The sequence below is a fragment of the Haliotis rubra genome, unplaced genomic scaffold, assembly GCF_003918875.1.
Source record: "Haliotis rubra isolate DU_JTF1 unplaced genomic scaffold, ASM391887v1 Scf442, whole genome shotgun sequence".
In the NCBI taxonomy this organism is placed as follows: domain Eukaryota; kingdom Metazoa; phylum Mollusca; class Gastropoda; order Lepetellida; family Haliotidae; genus Haliotis; species Haliotis rubra.
This window is the reverse complement of record NW_025767127.1, coordinates 817,573-839,426: the sequence shown is the minus strand read 5'-3', so window position 1 is coordinate 839,426 and position 21,854 is coordinate 817,573. Positions and strand designations below refer to the sequence as shown.

At 41.1% G+C, this 21,854-nt stretch overlaps 2 protein-coding genes across 2 annotated transcripts; both read right to left on the bottom strand.

Moving 5' to 3' along the window:
- LOC124289472 (leukotriene C4 synthase-like) lies at positions 1–6,814 on the bottom strand. Its single transcript, XM_046726092.1, has 5 exons — positions 6,680–6,814; positions 3,771–3,870; positions 3,473–3,543; positions 1,708–1,789; positions 1–746 (listed from the first exon to the last, which is right to left on the bottom strand). Exons 1-5 carry the CDS (start codon positions 6,765–6,767, stop codon positions 650–652), a joined length of 438 nt encoding a protein of 145 aa, XP_046582048.1. The 5' UTR covers positions 6,768–6,814; the 3' UTR covers positions 1–649.
- Positions 6,815–10,071: 3,257 nt separating this feature from the next.
- On the bottom strand, positions 10,072–20,858 carry LOC124289483 (microsomal glutathione S-transferase 2-like). Its single transcript, XM_046726113.1, has 5 exons — positions 20,702–20,858; positions 20,209–20,308; positions 16,373–16,443; positions 15,729–15,810; positions 10,072–10,955 (listed from the first exon to the last, which is right to left on the bottom strand). The coding sequence occupies exons 1-5, from the start codon at positions 20,784–20,786 to the stop codon at positions 10,802–10,804; spliced, it is 492 nt and encodes a 163-aa protein (XP_046582069.1). The 5' UTR covers positions 20,787–20,858; the 3' UTR covers positions 10,072–10,801.
- Positions 20,859–21,854: the final 996 nt, after the last annotated feature.

Below are 21,854 nucleotides of genomic sequence, written 5' to 3'. Positions count from 1 at the left end.
GAGTTAGGAGCAGTGATTTATTAGCAAAATATAATTATTGCAGAATGTCACACGAGAAATATGCAGTCAGTTAACAAATGGTAGTTACAGAGAAGCTCTGTAAACTGCAGTAATCCGACCCAAATACCACCAGCCCTGTTGTCAGTCAGTCATAAACTAGTCTGCTGGGGGGTGGACCTAACCTTTTGTGGTTTATGTAGACAAATGGGAAAACTGTTTTAGAAAATACTATTTCAACTTCTGAAAGCGCATTTCAGTTGCATCTGGAATAAACCATTTAATATGCACATTGACTGTGACTTGTCCTGTAATCTACATGCAGATACTGCAGTCACTGGCTGCATTCAGCTGCGTTTTGGGTAGCTTTTTCATCAGCTTTATATTACACTTTTCAGTGTTTTAACTTATGATCCATATTTAATTGTGTAAAAGCATTCAATTAGGAACATGTTTGTCATGTGTTAATCGCATTGTCAACACACACCAACTATTTGAAGCTTTTGGGCTAGTGTACATGCTTGACACACTACGTGACTCTTCAGTAATGCCTCATTGAATCCATGTTTGCTTGGTGGAGGAGGGCAATGGACTCTGGTTACATCCACCCGGGATCTTACGATCCAGGAAGAGAGGTGGATGAAGAGTCAGCTTATCCATAGCGACGCAGCGCTAATGTCACCGTTCCAAGTAGACCTGTGCCGACTAAGACGAAGAGACAGATGATGCTGCCGATGAACCCAGGAAGTCTGTAACCATTGAGATAGTCATTGCCATAGTTTTATAATCTTTGACACAATACTGAAAGGGAGAACATGAATAATCTATTCCATCAGTGAAAACATAGGAAGCACATGTGCGTCTGGTTAATTTGTCATGCATGTCATATTTGGTCTTCTTCATCTTGATATTCCAGGTATTAAAGAGTCATTTGTTGTTCACGTTTAGTTTTCAACACTGAAATGCACGTCTCTTGTTAGAAAGTTTACTGCAGCACAAGAATCAGCATGGCATGAAGGGGCTACTACTGTCAGTAATTCAGTATCTAAAGGATAAAGTCGCATAGTAGTCATGGGCGGATCAAGGAATTTTGAAAAAAGGGTTGTTCAGGGTGCGAACCCCTGAACCCTCCATTGGCTCCGCCAACGCAAAAAATCTTCAATGTGGTCTTAAGTCACTTTCAAAGTGTGTGTGTGTGTGTGTGTGTGTTGTGTGTGTGTGTGTGTGTGTGTGTGTGTGTGTGTGTGTGTGTGTGTGTGTGTGTTGTGTGTCTGTGAACCCCACTCTGGTTGTGTAGGTGTAAAACAGCAGTGTAGGTGAAAAAGTAGGGGTGGCAGAAAAAGAGTTCATTGGTGTAAAACAGGGTGAGGGTGTTAAATAGGGTGGAGATGTAAACCATGGAATGAATTGGTACCAGTACTGTTCATATTGTTTTAAACGTGCCTAGCAGACATTTTCAAGAAAATTGTTTTAGTGTAGATGTGACTTATTTGTCATTGTAATGAAGACATGCTACTGTTTTGTTGTGTTGATGGTCTTGTGCTTTCTGTGACAGGTGTTGAGGAAGACATCTAGTGAGTAGTTTTAAGAAATAAATGTACCTTGTCATATTTAGAAATAAATACTGTTCAATATTATGCCTGAAGGGGTAATGGTGGTTATGTGTAATATGAAAATCAACTTGCTCACCCACTCTCATACTGCACCTACCTTTCCTTTGGACTTCGTTTGTAGCCGTTGAAGTAATTCTCTCTGAAGAACATGTACACCACTCCTACCAATGACGCCAGTCCTGGAAAATCAAGCACATTGGTGGTTATATCCACTCAAACCGGGCCCTTTCCAGTATCACTGACCTACCAGTCTCCCACCTGTCTTGTCTACCAATCCCCACATCACTGACCTACCTGTCTCCCACCTGTCTTGTCTACCAATTCCCACATCACTGACCTACCTGTCTCCTACCTGTCATGTCTACCAATCCCACATCACTGACCTACCTGTCTCTCCACCTGTCTTGTCTACCAATCCCCACATCACTGACCTACCTGTCTCCCACCTGTCTTGTCTACCAATCCCTACATCATCTCCCACTCACTGTCTGTCTACCTCTACCAATCCCCACATCACTGACCTACCTGTCCTGTCTTGTCTACCAATCCCTCCACCACTGACCTACCTGTCTCCCACCTGTCTTGTCTACCAATCCCCTGACATCACTGACCTCCTACCTGTCTCCTACCTGTCATGTCTACCAATCCCCACATCACTGACCTACCTGTCTCCCTACCTGTCTTGTCTTGTCACCAATCCCTACATCACTGATCTACCTGTCTCCTACCTGTCTTGTCTACCAATCCCTACATCACTGACCTACCTGTCTCCCAATACCTGTCTCCTACCTGTCCTGTCTACCAATCTTGTCTATCATCACATCACTGACCTACCTGTCTCCCACCTGTCTTGTCTACCAATCCCCACATCACTGACCTCCCCACATCACCTGTCTCCTGTCTCCTACCTGTCTTGTCTACCAATCCCCACATCACTGACCTACCTGTCTCCCACCTGTCTTGTCTACCAATCCCCACATCACTGACCTACCTGTCTCCCTACCTGTCTTGTCTACCAATCCCCACATCACTGACCTACCTGTCTCCTACCTGTCTTGTCTACCAATCCCCACATCACTGACCTACCTGTCTCCCACCTGTCTTGTCTACCAATCCCTACATCACTGACCTACCTGTCTCCCACCTGTCTTGTCTACCAATCCCCACATCACTGACCTACCTGTCTCCTACCTGTCTTGTCTACCAATCCCCACATCACTGACCTTGTCCTGTCACTCCCTACCTGTCTTGTCTTGTCTACCAATCCCACATCACTGACCTACCTGTCTTGTCCCAATCCCCACCTGTCTTGTCTACCAATCCTTGTCTACCAATCCCACATCACTGACCTACCTGTCTCCCACCTGTCTTGTCTACCAATCCCCACATCACTGACCTACCTGTCTCCTACCTGTCTTGTCTACCAATCCCCACATCACTGACCTACCTGTCTCCCACCTGTCTTGTCTACCAATCCCTACATCACTGACCTACCTGTCTCCCACCTGTCTTGTCTACCAATCCCCACATCACTGACCTACCTGTCTCCCACCTGTCTTGTCTGTCAATCCATGGGGCTGACCTATGGTACCTGTCTCTTGTCTAGGGGCTGTCTTGTAGTTCAGTGGTAAAACCACTGACTGACCACAATGTTCTTGAAGACCCAGGTTTGATTTCCCACACGGGTAGTCAATCACAATGTGTGAAGCCTCTGCCACTGCTGGAATATTGCTAAAAGCGGCATAAAGCTAAACTCACTCACTCGCTCACTGTCTTGTCTGGCATATCACCAACCTACCTGTCTCTCACATGTCATATGAGCACCTGCCCCACCAATCTATGTTCCTGCCTTATGGTCTTACCTGGATGAAAGAAGATGGCAGAAACCCACAGAACACTCAAGAAGATTGGAAAAAACTCAGAACAGTTTTGGCTGAAAGTAAAAAACAAATATTTAAATTTCAATCAGTTTGATTCCCAAAAGAAACAAATATCAGTATCTAAATTGAAGTAATTAGAATCAGTGTTAATTAAATCATTGGACAGCTTGACACTTTATCATGTTCATGCTTATGACATGCATGACTTTTCCAACTCCAATAATAATTGTCATGGCTGGAGTTGCATCCAATTACCTGGATCAGCAATTTAGACACTTACTGTGCTCGGAAGGTCCTTTCAAAGACAGGATCCCCTGTCGTGTTTGGGAGGCTAATCTTCAGTTTGATTCGTTGTAGACCCACTCGGCGAGCTATGGTGCCTGCAAGGAAATCCACAGCAGCTTCATCAACGTAGAATCCTTGTTTTAATTGTAGAATTTGTATTTAGTTTCTCAAATGACTCTGCCAAATTATGAGTCAATACTATGGACAGTGTGTCACACTGTCAGACTACAATGACAACTATCAAATAAGATAGTATTGTACAAGCTTTAAGTTTCTGTTACATTTTCTGGAAACATGAGGCATATCTAATTAACATGACACATGCTCACACAACCTTGAAGATCCAGGTTGGAATTGGCCTTCAGCAACCCATGCTTGTTGTAAGAGGGGTAACCTCCCAAAACTTAGACAGCTTAAAACAACAACATTTCTGGTTCAGTGCACAACTAATCCTCAAGCTGATACCTATTTGTTATAATGGATCAGTCCGGTAGAATCAATTAGACAAGACTTTATGTTCATTCAGCATATTTATTATAAGTTAAACAGAGATAAAAAATAAATACTAAATAATAAATATGGTATGTTGATCATGTCCATTCTTGGCATATTAAGTAGCATCCCACCTAAAAATCATGCAGAGGTTGATAAGTCCAAAATTTCATATCCACTTGAAATTTTGTCATTCTCTTTATTTGGCCTTGTAAAATGTCATGTCACTCAGAAATGTTTCTGTTCTCAATATTTTTCATTAAGTAGCCGTTAATTAAAGTTCAATGAAATTGACCCAGAATTGCATGTGAAAATGTACGAAAATACTATTTTTCAGTTGACAATATTGTTAAAACCATTTATGCTGTCAGGATTATTTTACTTTGTATTGCAAGAATACATATAACTTTCACTTCAGTTATATTTTTGAAGAGTTGATGAGTACACCTCCATAGCAACGGTTGTCAAGGTAACGGGTATTTGAACCCGTTAGTTGGTTGTTTGTTTGGTAAGTTGCTTAGTAAGTTTAGTTACTAAGTTAAATAAATAATTGAACAAATAAATAAATATATAAATCTAAAACTATAATATACACAAACCCTACTCAGACAAACAGCACTCGGCCATATATTGACTATAAAACATTCTCATTACGTATTTCAATCTGAAGATCACATACATGCATACATCATAATCACATATCATATATTCAGAACATATTCACAAGGCAGGTACACACATGTACAGAGCAAAGGCAAGGAAGGATTTAAAATACACACTAGAGTGAGGATACCATGGAATACAGATATTTACAAAATAGGACAATCATACATCTCCATGACATTTCACCTCCAGAAAAGAGAGACAGCATTTCATCTTCTGGCAGTAATTCTATTTGTAGAGATACATTGACATGAAAAAGATCTAAAAGTTTGGAAAAGAACTGATTCCTGTTGTACATATAATGTTCACAATGTAGAATTATATAGCAGTTATAGTCATTACATTTTGAAAATTTTGCTTGGAGAATAAATGATTTGTACACAAAATCATCAGGTGAGAGTCCAGGTGATGAAGGAGTAAGCATACACTCCGAAACGTTGTGTTATTCACAATAATGAAGTTGACCTCCATAAATCTTGCTTATCAAATGCATTCCACTTCTAAATGTCCTTCATACATTTACACATACTTTACAGTTTCAATTGTTTTATTTATTTACAAGCTAGGTCTACTCAGCAGGGAACACTAATTAGGACTGTTCCATTTCAGCCATGGGTGTTGTCTTAATTAATCCCCTTCATTAGTGTCTAAGTTACGGCTGTCTAAGATATGGCGGTCTAAGTTTTGGGAGATAACCCGTAAGAGGCAACTAACGGGATTGGGTAGTCAGACTCACTGGTTGACACATGTCATCGTATCAGTGCTAATGCTGTTGATCACTGTATATAACTGCTTTATTCTATTATGATAAGAATTGGTATTAATCTTTATACTGTTGTGGGGCGGTGGGGTAGCCTAGTGGTTAAAGCGTTGGCTCGTCACGCCGAAGACCCGTGTTCGAATCCCCACATGGGTACAATGTGTGAAGCCCATTTCTGGTGTCCCCCCGCCGTGATGTTGCTGGAATATTGCTAAAAGCGGCGTAATACCAAACTCAGTCAGTCAGTTATACTGTTGTCATTTCCATAATTACCATGAACAGATTAAAATTGTAAATCAAAAATAGAATTAATTTGAACCAAAGCATAAGCTTATGTCAAGTACAACAATACAAGATATACCCATCAAATGTTTAGACTCACTAGCATAAATGAAGCCACTTACTTCAGTCAACTGTTCTAAACTAGATTTTGCAAAATATTTCACACTGTTTAAAGGTACTGTTTACACATGAACTTAAAAACAAATTCGTTACCTTGAATGGATTATTGTCACGAGTTCAATAAATGATAAAACTCTGTGAAAATTGACTAATTCTGTACAAAACTCTACACCAAAACGCAGCTGTTCACATGCACGATATTTGCACATGCTTTTCAGCAATTTGATGCATGATCCTCATGCAAATCATCTGCAAAAAGTTTGCATTTGGTTCCCCCCCCAAGTTGGTGGTGAAATTCATCATTGATGTTACCATATATATCAACATAACATATAGTGAGTGCTTTAAGTGAGTCTAAACTTTTGATGGGTAGTATATTTTACTATTGTCTGCGTCTTAAGATGTTTGTATGGTCAATAAACACATCTCTTAACCATATCCCATGCTTAATTAGGTGATAAGTTGGAAGGCATTAAGCTTCCCAAGTTTTGATAGAATTGAGCCATGCCTCCCGGTTTCTATGTAAACAAACCTGCCACTGGCCTATATCTCTTACAATTCCCTATACATGAGCTGCATGCACCTACTCAGATGCAGGGCTGCAAGGACAGTGATGAGAGCAGGGAAGACCATGTCCTCCAGGAGAAGCGGGGTACCCACTGAGTCCCCGGCCATCTTTCTGTCACCTGAACTTTGTACCCTGGGTGGCAAGCCTTGAATGATATGTAGGTCGGGTGACCTCAAGTCTTTCTGGTTAATATGTGGGTCGGTTGGGACATTACTAGTGCATAACAACACACCAGGCGTGAGTGATGTCTTGACAATACTGTGTTCAAAGTGGACCATGTTTACAGGTTGAAGTCAGTGAGGGAGGGAATTCTTCATGCTGCAGTCAGTAATATTTCTACAACCGGGTGTGTCCCAGTAATGTCCTGGTACACCAGTTGTTGATCAACATGATGACTCTACTGGTTCTAGCAGGTACAGGGTATCCCAGGCCACAGTATCAACCTCCACATCTCAATATTTGTCCCTGACCTCAACATGACAATACTGTACACATTCCTGACCTTGACATGACAATACTGTACACATTCCTGACCTTGACATGACAATACTGTACACATTCCTGACCTTGACATGACAATACTGTACACATTCCTGACCTTGACATGACAATACTGTACACATTCCTGACCTTGACATGACAATACTGTACACATTCCTGACCCCAACATGACAATACTGTACACATTCCTGACCTCAACATGACAATACTGTACACATTCCTGACCTCAACATGACAATACTGTACACATTCCTGTCCCCAACATTATAATACTGTACACATTCCTGACCTCGACATGACAATACTGTACACATTCCTGACCCCAACATGACAATACTGTACACATTCCTGACCCCAACATGACAATACTGTACACATTCCTGACCTCAACATGACAATACTGTACACATTCCTGACCTTGACATGACAATACTGTACACATTCCTGACCTTGACATGACAATACTGTACACATTCCTGACCTCGACATGACAATACTGTACACATTCCTGACCCCAACATGACAATACTGTACACATTCCTGACCTTGACATGACAATACTGTACACATTCCTGACCCCAACATGACAATACTGTACACATTCCTGACCTCCCTGAACATGACAATACTGTACACATTCCTGACCTTGACATGACAATACTGTACATTCTGACCTCAACATGACAATACTGTACACATTCCTGACCTTGACATGACAATACTGTACACATTCCTGACCTTGACATGACAATACTGTACACATTCCTGACCTTGACATGACAATACTGTACACATTCCTGACCTTGAACATGACAATACTGTACACATTCCTGACCTTGACATGACAATACTGTACACATTCCTGACCTTGACATGACAATACTGTACACATTCCTGACCCTAACATGACAATACTGTACACATTACTGACCCCAACATGACAATACTGTACACATTCCTGACCTCAACATGATAATACTGTACACATTCTGACCTTGACATGACAATACTGTACACATTCTGACCTTGACATGACAATACTGTACACATCCCTCACCTCCAATATGACAATACTGTACACATTCCCTGACCTTGACATGACAATACTGTACACATTCCTGACCTTGACATGACAATACTGTACACATTCCTGACCTTGACATGACAATACTGTACACATTCCTGACCTCATGACAATACTGTACACATTCCTGACCTTGACATGACAATACTGTACACATTCCTGACCCCCACATGACAATACTGTACACATTTTTACCTTGACATGACAATACTGTACACATTCCTGACTGTATACTGTACACATCCCTGACCTTAACATGACAATACTGTACACATCCCTGACCTTGACATGACAATACTGTACACATTCCTGACCTCAACATGACAATACTGTACACACTGTACACATTCCTGACCCCCACATGACAATACTGTACACATTTTCTACCTTGACATGACAATACTGTACACATCCCTGACCTCAACATGACAATACTGTGCCCGAGTTTCCCTGTACATAAAGGCAAGGCTACAGCACACCGTGTTACCAGAGCCTTACATGAAGAGCTCACTCCGTAGAGAAACTTGGTGCTTCAGTCAACATAATTTCAGAATCCTTTGGATCAGCAATGGTTGCATATAGACAAAGAACATTTCTCCATAGTAATTATTATTTTATTGTGAGATTTGGTAATCCGAATTTCACAGGAAATGATTAATTTCGGATTAAAAGGTTTAACAGTACAGTGTATGTAGCTCACTTCAACATAATCAACAAGCTCAAACAACATCAACATATAAAGTAACAGATATAAACATGGTCCAGAAAACAATCTAACAAATTGATGTGTGAAACATGAGGTAAATAATGTGGTATTTTGTGGCAGATGAAGCTGGCATCATCAACACAGAGTGATCACCACTGCACCTCCGTACAACAGATACATGAAGATGTCTGTGACACCACGGTGAATTTACCCGGCTTGACTTGAGTCCTGAGTGGTTGCATAGATAATGTCTAAGAAATATTCTTAATAGAACATGTGTCAAGGCAACAGGTGGAAAATTGACAAAATATTGCAGTGGATGAAAATTAGACAGAAATACATATATAGAATGGCTACATATATGGAAGTACTAATTGACACAATAGCAGAGAAAGGCTATGAAAGGCAACCTTCTGTACATAATAAAGTCATTTCCTGTTTCTGTAAGTTTGAGGGTGGAAGTTATGTTGAACAGTTACAACATTAGTTCTTCGCATGACTATGTGACCGACATTTGCAGAACATCCCATCTTGCTCGTCCTCTACATCTCCAAGGCCTGCAGTTTGGTAAAACCTGTAGTGTTCACTGCTAGACTGGTACCTGATTGGCAACATCCAACTTGCAGTATTGACCTAGACATACAGAGGATGCTCACACCCCGCGGTTAACATAACATCACTGCCACAAGCTAATTTGCATATCACGTGACCGGACTTTTCTCTTGTTTGTAATAAAACGCGCATATTCATAATAAGAAGAGACTGGACTCCCAAAAGCTTCTCGGCGCTCTCTTCATAATGTTTTACATTGTTACATATATATTCGTCCAGTTAGCGACAGTTAGGTCTATGACAGTACATATTTAGATATCAAACTGGCTGCATCGTTTGCTCTCCATCAGCTTCGATGACAGCACGTGGAGCCATACAACCTATGTAAACAAAGGATCGCTATGCAAATCGAAATAGTGTTACCTGTTTTTGGATATTTTCTCAGTGAAACTAAACCATTCTATAAAAGATGTTTAGTTAGATGTGCAGACTCGTCAAAAATAAAAGAGTAAAAGAAATCTATACATTATATTGAATGGACATTGCAAGATGTGACGAATCGTCACATTTTTCAGGCCTGTGGCAGAGGTACTATGCTGGCTTGCCACATGGAACTCTGGGTAGGAGAGTTAGGATGCTTTCTGTGACTCAATGAAATGATTGATGGCAGTCTACCCATGTTCCACCTTCCAGAGGGAGTAGTGTCCACTGCAAACTCTGTCCTGAAACTCTGTTAGGAGACACTTAGTTTGATTTCAGAGATGACATCATTTCTTTCCTCACAAAGATACCTATGCTCAGTTAATGAAGGCCACTTCAGTGTGATACTAGGCAAGTCAACTTTCTAAAGGTTTGAAGAAAAAACAATCCATTTCTTTTTTCTAAAAGCACTGGTTCAAAAGAAGCTTGATTATGATTAACAATTACCCGTCACGTTACATTTGTGTATGGTGACTGTTCATATGTGTCCTGGATATGCTAAAGAAAGGGGCGATGGGGTAGCCTAGTGGTCAAAGCGTTTCGCTCGTCACGCTGAAGGCCCGGGTACGATTCCCCATATGGGTACAATGTGTGAAGCCCATTTCTGGTGTCCCCCGCCGTGATATTGCTGGAATATTGCTAAAAGCGGCGTAAAACCATGCTCACTCACTCACTCACTAAAGAAGAAAACAGAAACAACATAAAATAAAGACTAAAATGTTAATCTATACCTTAAAAATTATTATTATAAAAATAAATGATTTAAATCACAACAATCAATCCATTTCAATATCATCAGCTTGGCGATGAGCGATGGCCTAGTTGATTGGCAGCACCTTGCTGATGTATGAGCGTGCGATGCTGGCCAGGTCCGTCCCGGTGTAGTGGCGGAGGCCCACCGTGATGAGTCCAGCTGCACCGGTGACCAGCAGGATCTGTAGACACTTCACTCCCAGTATGAAGCCCGGCAACCTGGTAGAACAAACATTGTGTTTGATATAGTGTCAGTATAAAGTCAATGATTTTTACAGGATGCAATTTTCATTCTATGGGGACTCACATACAATCTGTGTGACTAACTGCTTCCTGAAAATTCAGTACATGTAAACTGCTCCATCTCACTTACCTCCCTTCTACACTCTGACAGTAACCTTTGAAGTACTTCTGTCTCGAGGATACACGTATACTGCTCCATCTCACTTACCTCCCTTCTACACTCTGACAGTAACCTTTGAAGTACTTCTGTCTCGAGTACATGTATACCGCTCTATCTCACTTACCTCCCTTCTACACTCTGACAGTAACCTTTGAAGTACTTCTGTCTCGAGTACACGTATACTGCTCCATCTCACTTACCTCCCTTCTACACTCTGACAGTAACCTTTGAAGTACTTCTGTCTGGAGTACACGTATACCAATCCATCTCACTTACCTCCCTTCTACACTCTGACAGTAACCTTTGAAGTACTTCTGTCTGGAGTACACGTATACTGCTCCATCTCACTTACCTCCCTTCTACACTCTGACAGTAACCTTTGAAGTACTTCTGTCTGGAGTACACGTATACTGCTCTATCTCACTTACCTCCCTTCTACACTCTGACAGTAACCTTTGAAGTACTTCTGTCTCCTGAGTACAGCGTATACTGCTCCATCTCACTCACCTCCTTCTACACTCTGACAGTAACCTTTGAAGTACTTCTGTCTTGAGTACACGTATACCGCTCTATCTCACTTACCTCCCTTCTACACTCTGACAGTAACCTTTGAAGTACTTCTGTCTCGAGTACACGTATACTGCTCCATCTCACTTACCTCCCTTCTACACTCTGACAGTAACCTTTGAAGTACTTCTGTCTTGAGTACACGTATACTGCTCCATCTCACTTACCTCCCTTCTACACTCTGACAGTAACCTTTGAAGTACTTCTGTCTTGAGTACACGTATACCGCAGCTCTATCTCACTTACCTCATTCTACACTCTGACAGTAACCTTTGAAGTACTTCTGTCTCGAGTACACGTATACCACTCTATCTCACTTACCTCCCTTCTACACTCTGACAGTAACCTTTGAAGTACTTCTGTCTTGAGTACACGTATACCGCTCTATCTCACTTACCTCCCTTCTACACTCTGACGGTAACCTTTGAAGTACTTCTGTCTTGAGTACACGCGATATGCAGCTCTATCTCACTTACCTCCCTTCTACACTCTGACAGTAACCTTTGAAGTACTTCTGTCTTGAGTACACGATACTGCTCCATCTCACTTACCTCCCTTCTACACTCTGACAGTAACCTTTGAAGTACTTCTGTCTTGAGTACAGGTATACTGCTCCATCTCACTCACCTCCCTTCTACACTCTGACAGTAACCTTTGAAGTACTTCTGTCTCCGAGTACAGGATACTGCTCTATCTCACTCACCTCCCTTCTACACTCTGACAGTAACCTTTGAAGTACTTCTGTCTTGAGTACAGGTATACCGCCTCCATCTCACTTACCTCCCTTCTACACTCTGACAGTAACCTTTGAAGTACTTCTGTCTCGAGTACACGATACTGCTCCATCTCACTCACCTCCCTTCTACACTCTGACAGTAACCTTTGAAGTACTTCTGTCTTGAGTACAATAATGATACTGCTCCATCTCACTCACCTCCTTCTACACTCCAACAGTAACCTTTGAAGTACTTCTGTCTTGAGTACAGGTATACCTGCTCTATCTCACTTACCTCCCTTCTACACTCTGACAGTAACCTTTGGAAGTACTTCTGTCTCGAAAGTACACGATACTGCTCCATCTCACTCACCTCCCTTCTACACTCTGACAGTAACCTTTGGTACTTCTGTCTGAGTACAGGTATACCGCTCTATCTCACTCACCTCCCTTCTACACTCTGACAGTAACCTTTGGTACTTCTGTCTGAGTACACGTGATACTGCTCTATCTCACTCACTACCTCCCTTCTACACTCTGACAGTAACCTTTGAAGTACCTCTCTCTCGAGTACAGGTATACCGCTCTATCTCACTTACCTCCCTTCTACACTCTGACAGTAACCTTTGAAGTACTTCTGTCTGGAGTACAGGTATACTGCTCTCATCTCACTCACCTCCCTTCTACACTCTGACAGTAACCTTTGGTACTTCTGTCTGGAGTACTACTGAATACTATCCCATCCTTACCTCCCCTTCTACACTCTGACAGTAACAGCTTGAAGTACTCCTGTCTCGAGTACAGATTATACTGGTCCATCCTCTTAGTCCACCTCCCTTCTACACTCTGACAGTAACTAGCGAAGTGCTTCTGTCTTGAGTACACGTGATGCTGCCATCTCACTCACTCCCCTTCTACACTCTGACAGTAACCTTTGTGAGGTACTTCTGTCTTCAGTAATGTGATATTGCTCCATCTCACCACCTCCCTTCTACACTTTGATACTGCTCCATCTCCTCCCGAGCCTCTCACCTCCCTTCTACACTCTGACAGTAACCTTTGAAGTACTTCTGTCTTGAGTGCAGGGTATACCCGGGCTCCATCCCTACTCACCTCCCTTCTACACCTGACAGTAACCTTTGAAGTACTTCTGTCTGAAGTACAGGTTATCCAGCTCCATCTCACTCCACCTCCCTTCTACACCTGACAGTGGCCCAAGTGCCTTCTGTCTTGGTACAGGTATACTGCTCCATCCTCACCTCACCCCTCCCTTCTACACTCTGACAGTAACCTTTTTGCACGTATACTGCTCTATCTCTCACTCACCTCCCTTCTCTACACTCTGACAGTAACCTTTGAAGTACTTCTGTCTCGAGTACAGGTATACCGCTTCATCTCACTTACCTCCCCTTCTACACTCTGACAGTAACCTTTGAAGTACTTCTGTCTGAGTACACGATACTGCTCCATCTCACTTACCTCCCTTCTACACTCTGACAGTAACCTTTGAAGTACTTCTGTCTCGAGTACACGTATACTGCTCCATCTCACTTACCTCCCTTCTACACTCTGACAGTAACCTTTGAAGTACTTCTGTCTCGAGTACACGTATACTGCTCCATCTCACTCACCTCCCTTCTACACTCTGACAGTAACCTTTGAAGTACTTCTGTCTTGAGTACACGTGATACTGCTCCATCTCACTCACCTCCCTTCTACACTCTGACAGTAACCTTTGAAGTACTTCTGTCTCGAGTACACGTGATACTGCTCCATCTCACTTTACCTCCCTTCTACACTCTGACAGTAACCTTTGAAGTACTTCTGTCTGGAGTACACGTGATACTGCTCCATCTCACTCACCTCCCTTCTACACTCTGACAGTAACCTTTGAAGTACCTCTCTCTCGAGTACAGGTATACCGCTCTATCTCACTTACCTCCCTTCTACACTCTGACAGTAACCTTTGAAGTACTTCTGTCTTGAGTACACGTATACTGCTCCATCTCACTCACCTCCCTTCTACACTCTGACAGTAACCTTTGAAGTACTTCTGTCTTGAGTACAGGTATACTGCTCCATCTCACTCACCTCCCTTCTACACTCTGACAGTAACCTTTGAAGTACTTCTGTCTTGAGTACACGTATACTGCTCCATCTCACTCACCTCCCTTCTACACTCTGACAGTAACCTTTGAAGTACTTCTGTCTTGAGTACACGTATACTGCTCCATCTCACTCACCTCCCTTCTACACTCTGACAGTAACCTTTGAAGTACCTCTCTCTCGAGTACAGGTATACCGCTCTATCTCACTTACCTCCCTTCTACACTCTGACAGTAACCTTTGAAGTACTTCTGTCTTGAGTACACGTATACTGCTCCATCTCACTCACCTCCCTTCTACACTCTGACAGTAACCTTTGAAGTACTTCTGTCTGGAGTACACGATACTGCTCCATCTCACTTACCTCCCTTCTACACTCTGACAGTAACCTTTGAAGTACTTCTGTCTGGAGTACACGTATACCGCTCCATCTCACTCACCTCCCTTCTACACTCTGACAGTAACCTTTGAAGTACTTCTGTCTGGAGTACACGTGATACTGCTCCATCTCTCTCACCTCCCTTCTACACTCTGACAGTAACCTTTGAAGTACTTCTGTCTGAGTACAGGTATACCGCTCCATCTCACTTACCTCCCTTCTACACTCTGACAGTAACCTTTGAAGTACTTCTGTCTTGAGTACACGTGATACTGCTCCATCTCACTCACCTCCCTTCTACACTCTGACAGTAACCTTTGAAGTACTTCTGTCTTGAGTACACGTATACTGCTCCATCTCACTCACCTCCCTTCTACACTCTGACAGTAACCTTTGAAGTACTTCTGTCTGGAGTACACGTATACTGCTCCATCTCACTCACCTCCCTTCTACACTCTGACAGTAACCTTTGAAGTACTTCTCTCTCGAGTACAGGTATACCGCTCTATCTCACTTACCTCCCTTCTACACTCTGACAGTAACCTTTGAAGTACTTCTGTCTCGAGTACATGTATACCGCTCTATCTCACTTACCTCCCTTCTACACTCTGACAGTAACCTTTGAAGTACTTCTGTCTTGAGTACACGTATACTGCTCCATCTCACTCACCTCCCTTCTACACTCTGACAGTAACCTTTGAAGTACTTCTGTCTTGAGTACACGTATACTGCTCCATCTCACTCACCTCCCTTCTACACTCTGACAGTAACCTTTGAAGTACTTCTGTCTTGAGTACACGTATACTGCTCCATCTCACTCACCTCCCTTCTACACTCTGACAGTAACCTTTGAAGTACTTCTCTCTCGAGTACACGTATATGAGTCCTACACCTGCAGATACACCTGGTAAAGAAAAATGTTTTTTATTACTGGAATACACAAGTGAGTTTGTATTAAAACACACATTAATGGCATATATCTAAGTAAGCATTATCAACCCATTTTACCAAATCTTAAAGTTCATGCTTGATGACTGAAGTATCCAGACAATAGCTCGGAAGTTACAAGATGCAGAAATATGGCCAAGCTTGCTCTAAAAGACTATCTTTTAAAACACACTTAATTACGCAGGGTATTAAATCTAAATCCTTTCATGATGAATACCCTAGTCTTAAGCTGAACACTACACAACTCTCTAAAACTTACAGGAAAAGAGATCGACTTTCTTGTGAGTCTAAGTGAGTTGGATAATTCTGCCTTTCATTGAGTTTAAGTCCCATCACGGTCTGACAGCTTGGAACCATCAACCCATGAATATGGATATTGTGATAACACAACCAATAAAATAATCTAGGCATATCGGGGAGTTGAATGCATGGCGGATGGGACTGCAGGGAACTGTCGCTGAGACAAATGGGACGCCGTTCACCTAGATCTGTAATTAGGTGACTGTGTAGATACTGACCTGGATGAAAGAAGATGGAGGAGACCCACAGACATGTCATGAAGATAGGGTGGAACTCCAGTGTGTTCATTCTGGGGAGATAAATCAGTGTTACACACCATGTGGGCAATATTACACTCAGCATTACACACAAGCCTGGCACACACTATCTGGACAGTATTACAATCAGTATTATACTCTACCTGGGCAGTATTATATTCAGTATTGTACACTAAACGGGCAATATTACAATCAGTATTATACTCTACCTGGGCAGTATTATATTCCGTATTGTACACTAAATGGACAATATTACAATCAGTATTATCCTACCTCATACATAAATATTGTTTTCTGATTGGCTGAGCCAATCAATGTACCCCGCCTACAATCCAGTAACATTTTCTGTGTTTCCTGCTGGGAATGCAGAACTGTAGGAATTCATTTGATACAGCATGATTGTAGTGTTTCAGGCTGTTGCCTAACTCTGGCACCTTACGATGACCCAATACTTGTGCTTCAAACAGTTTCAAATTAACACTGAGGTGTTCGGTAAGATAAATACGTTGTTCACTGGTCTCTCAAGGCCCATGGGTTGATGTACCCTCTATGTTTGTTTATGTTCCCTGAGCCCGAAAGGGTGATGGGAACATCGAGGATACATCAAGGATACATCAAGGATACATCAGCTCATGTCCCCCTGGTGACCAGTGAACAACTTATATCATACATTACCAGGACAATATTACAATCAATATTATACACTATCTAGGCCTAGATTTTCGAAGCTCTCTATCGCTAAGATAGTCGTAAGTTAATGTTAATGTATGGCACTTACGACTATCTTAGCTCTAAGAGAGCTTCGAAAATCTAGGCCCAGGTCAGTATTACATTTAGTGTTATACACTATCTGGTCAGTATTACTATTAGAGTTATACACATCTGGTCAGTATTACTATTAGTGTTATACACTATCTGGTCAGTATTACAATTAGTGTTATACACTATCTGGTCAGTATTACTATTAGTGTTATACACTATCTGGTCAGTATTACTATTAGAGTTATACACATCTGGTCAGTATTACTATTAGTGTTATACACTATCTGGTCAGTATTACAATTAGTGTTATACACTACCTGGTCAGTATTACTATTACCGGTAGTATTATACAATAAATGGACATTCTAATTCAACTTAGTATGTAACACAAGTTTTGATTGGTCAATGCTATAAATTTCCGACCGTATAATCAGCATATACGGTCGCAATTTGAAAACCGAGTCACCAAACCTTTGAATGTATCCCTACACTATTAGGGTAACGCTGTTTTGCAGGACATTGTCATTTGCAGAAGCCATTGGTCAATTAACTCCCCTATCCAGCTAAAATGGGTGGAATTTGTGTTAATAAAGACAAAACAGTATCATAAATTTAATTTTTAGTTGAAAAAACTTACTCGCAACTGGCTTTTGACGCAAAACTGTTAGATCATGAAACACGATTTATGACGTCATTATGGAGCGTGACGTCACCTGCTGTGACGTCATTTGACAACAGAACTGATAAAAGCCTGTAGTTGAGGAATCAGCGGGCGGCCATTTCTGTAACTAGAGGGCGGTCATCATAATTCCGTCCATTTTATCTATAATACTATGATCTATTCATCATTGTCAGATTTAGTCTGTGTGCGCCTAATAAACGTGTGTAGTTTGAAAAGGGAACTACTTTTTCTGGCGATGGTGTAGTTCAAGGAGTGATATGATTAACCTTTGACCTGGTTTAAATAATGAATTTCTTTCACGAAAAAACAGCATAAAACGAGTTGAGTTAGAATGGGAATATCTGTACGCGTTGCCGATATAACTAAATTTGCGGCTATATAACCACCGGTATACGTCCCCAATTCATCAAACACAGTACAGTTATCCCCTAAATATCACAGTCAGTATTACCACTATCTGGACAATAGTACAATCAGTATTATACTCTACCTGGGCAGTATTATATTCAGTATTATATACTAAAAGGGCAATATTACAATCAGTATTATGCACTAACTCAGCAGTATTACACAGAAGTTGGACAGTATTACAATTAGTATTATACACCAATACCAATTATTCTGCTTGTATCACCACTTCAGGTGACTTCTGCTTTGTAATCCATCAAGTGAGTGAGTGAGTTTTAGTTTTACTCCACACTCAGCAATATTCCAGCTATATGGCGGGGGTCTGTAAATAATCAAGTCTGGACAAGACAATCCAGTGATCAACAGCATGACCATTGATCTACATAATTGGGATACGATGACATGTGTCAACCAAGTCAGAGAGCCTGACCACCCGATCCCGTTAGTCGCCTCTTACATCAAGCATGGGTTGCTGAAGATCAATTCTAACCCAGATCTGCATCCATTCTCTGCATTTGTGAGTCGAGTAAAACCCTGTTTTTATTGGATAAAGGTTATATATATTCGGTGTTTTAAATGAATATGCAGCTTATCTGGTACCAACAGGGCACACCAGGAAGGAACTACACCAGGCATTTGTTCACACATCCACAATTACACATCTATCTTCATCCTGTTTAGAGAGCTCTCCTTGACCCTGTCAACGTCATAGCTTTGATGGGGGCGGTGGGGTCGCTTAGTGGTTAAAGCACTGGCTTGTCACACAGAAGACCTGGGCCCCGTTCCTCAAAGCGATCGTAGCGCTTTCTCGACACGGACAAAGGTTCTAAAGGTGTCATTAAAAGAATGGACACATAATGCCCCTTACACTCCAGAGAGACAGCTCCGTTCTCAGAATCTGAACTTACTCTCCGTCGCTCATTTCAAACTGCAAACTCTGGGTATGAATCATTGATCATATGGACAGGTGAATGAAATGATGCATGTAACTGCTCTGAAAGAAACAACCAACCACTTAGCAAAGACACAGATGTGTTGTGGGTACAATGAATAATATTGTGCGTCCTCTACATGCAGTGAATTGTTTTTCTGTGACCATTCTCTACATTTGTGCTTACTGGACACTAGTGTTGGGAATTGATTAAATTCTCATAATTGATGATTGGTCCATTACAACCGATCAGTCATCGAAAATAATTGGTTAACGTCATTTATCACATTGTCCTGGCTGTTTGTTAATGCACAAAAAATAATGAACAAAAACATGCAGTTCTTTTGGTTTTTTTTTGCAAATTTCACGTCTTTAAAGGATGACTAGTATGTTAGGAACATACATTTCCTGGAGTCTTCAAGATAAATTTAATCACGACTTGGGAACGAGCTTGTAGTGCTTATGAAACGTAACATTCAAAACCAACCTTGTGATAAATATTGTTAATGCAAAACAAGTGTTCCAAAATTGTTTGTGTTCGATTATGACAAAACATGATCGATTGCTTGGTCGTTTAGTCATTGCGACCAATCTTCGATTATTTCAATTAATTGGACCACCACTACTGGACACACATTCACGCATAACATAAAACCCCTTGGTATGCATGTGTTTTTTAACTGTATATATGAGGCAGTGTGCTTAAAGATTAATCGAATCTGGACCAGACAATCCAGTAATCAACAGCATGAGCATAGACCCATGCAACTGGGATACATTTAACAATCCAGTGACTAATAGCATGAGCATCGATCCACACAATGTCTGGTCCAGACTCCAGACTCGTTAACAGCCAGCCCCCATATAGCTGGAATATTGCTGAGTGTGGCATTAAACATCAAACCAACCAACCATTTAGTGTGACTCTGAAATTTTAAAAACAGGATATATTTTCTTAATGATCAAACAGATTGATTGTGACAAATATTTGAGGCAATAATGAGGTATACTCACTGAGCCCGAAATGCTCTTTCAAAGGCTGGGTCCCCTGATACTGCTGGGTAGGCAACCTTGTGCTTCTTCCTCGCTGCACCTACTCCAATTGCAAGTCTTGCTGCAGATGGAATTAAAACCTGTTAAGAACTTGTTATGATAGATTCTCACAACCAGATCATCTTGTTGACACTGATGTGTTCCTGAATATATTGTCACGTACTGATGTTGAATAAAAACTGTTTGCACCTTATCAGATATGTTCTAGGTATGGCTTCCCACAAAACTCTTTTAAAGTGTACAAAACATTCACACATTAAGTTGATTAACAGGAGAAACCAACTGGAACAATTCATAAATCTTATTCGCCCTCGTGTCTGCCCGAGTGATAATTGAAACGCGCCCGCGATACGCTATCGCATCCATCGATGCCCCGAGCAAAAGCCAAACAGCACAAAACGAGTCATACACTGCGATTTAGTAATTACACGGTGTGACAACAGCATGAACTTACTCAACTGGAACCCCGAGATGAGGGTCACCACTCCAGGCCACAACAAATTCTCAACACGAAGGAAAGACCCGTTAACTTCGCTCATCTTGACTGCTGCGTTCAACTCAACCCTTAGCAAACGTTCACTGACGTTTGGGGGCAAAGTTCACATGTGCACATCGTCAACTCCCGATTGAAAAGAAACCAATGATCTGCCTGCATTCATTGAGATAAATGTTGACAATTAATGTATTGTATTCATATTAATATATTGTATTGATATTGATATTGATATATTGTATTCATGTTAATATTTATACATTGCATTTATATTAATATTTTTATTCATAGAGTGTATTTATATTAATATTTATATTCATACATTGTATTTATAGATATATAAAGGATATTAGTCTGTTTTATCAGAGACAATAATAATTATAGTATATGGTCCCTTGTTTCTTTGTCAAATATGTAGCTGGTCTTCCATAGTTGCAAAAGGTAACATTATATAAAAAACAACCCTCCCAGCAGGCCGGCGACGTATTTGCTACGTCGCTGTCAGGTCACATTGAGGTCGCCATGTCGCAGTCGCAGTGCGACGTTGTATGGACGTGGCAGACAAGTCGCTTTCTGGTTCGGTTTTCCATTCACATGGCCACGTCGCTGCAACGTAGTGCAATAATATGTTATCTAATTCATCTTAGATATTAGTCTTTCTTGCCTTACAGATTTGGGAAATTGTCATTGTTCATATCTATACATGGAGATGCAAATCCTAAAGATAATCAACACATTTACAGTCCAGATAGTTATATGTTATTTCTGAAATTTGATATTTATGAGGGAAAGTTAATACAAGTATATAAATCATGAATGGGTAGATGGTTTTGTGTTTGTAATTGTGCTATTTGTTATGTAAAACATAAAAACAAACAACAATACTGTATTCACGTTTATATTTTGCTGATGGGACTCCTGATGTCATTTCAAATCTTTTCAGTTCAAAATATGTTACATGTGACATATTTATAAAACAAATTATCTAAACGATGAACGATATATCCTGCCATACTGAAATTTGTGCTGAATCCCTGGGAAGGCTGTCAAGTGTCATGGGTTGAGGACTGGTCATTCATTCTTGGAAAAGGGTTTGCCTGGAACTTTATCAAGG

Bases quoted from the DNA above. Each gene is read 5' to 3' on its own strand.
- LOC124289472 (XM_046726092.1), bottom strand. From the start codon at position 6,767: ATGGCCGGGGACTCAGTGGGTACCCCGCTTCTCCTGGAGGACATGGTC. The intron at 3,544-3,770 runs GTAAGTGTCTAA...TTTTACTTTCAG, and splicing joins GAAAGGACCTTCCGAGCACA to CCAAAACTGTTCTGAGTTTT. The intron at 747-1,707 runs GTAGGTGCAGTA...CAATGGTTACAG, and splicing joins AAACGAAGTCCAAAGGAAAG to ACTTCCTGGGTTCATCGGCA.
- LOC124289483 (XM_046726113.1), bottom strand. From the start codon at position 20,786: ATGAGCGAAGTTAACGGGTCTTTCCTTCGTGTTGAGAATTTGTTGTGG. The intron at 20,309-20,701 runs GTAAGTTCATGC...TTCCATCTGCAG, and splicing joins CATCTCGGGGTTCCAGTTGA to CAAGACTTGCAATTGGAGTA. The intron at 10,956-15,728 runs GTGAGTGAGATG...TTGTTCTACCAG, and splicing joins TGTCAGAGTGTAGAAGGGAG to GTTGCCGGGCTTCATACTGG.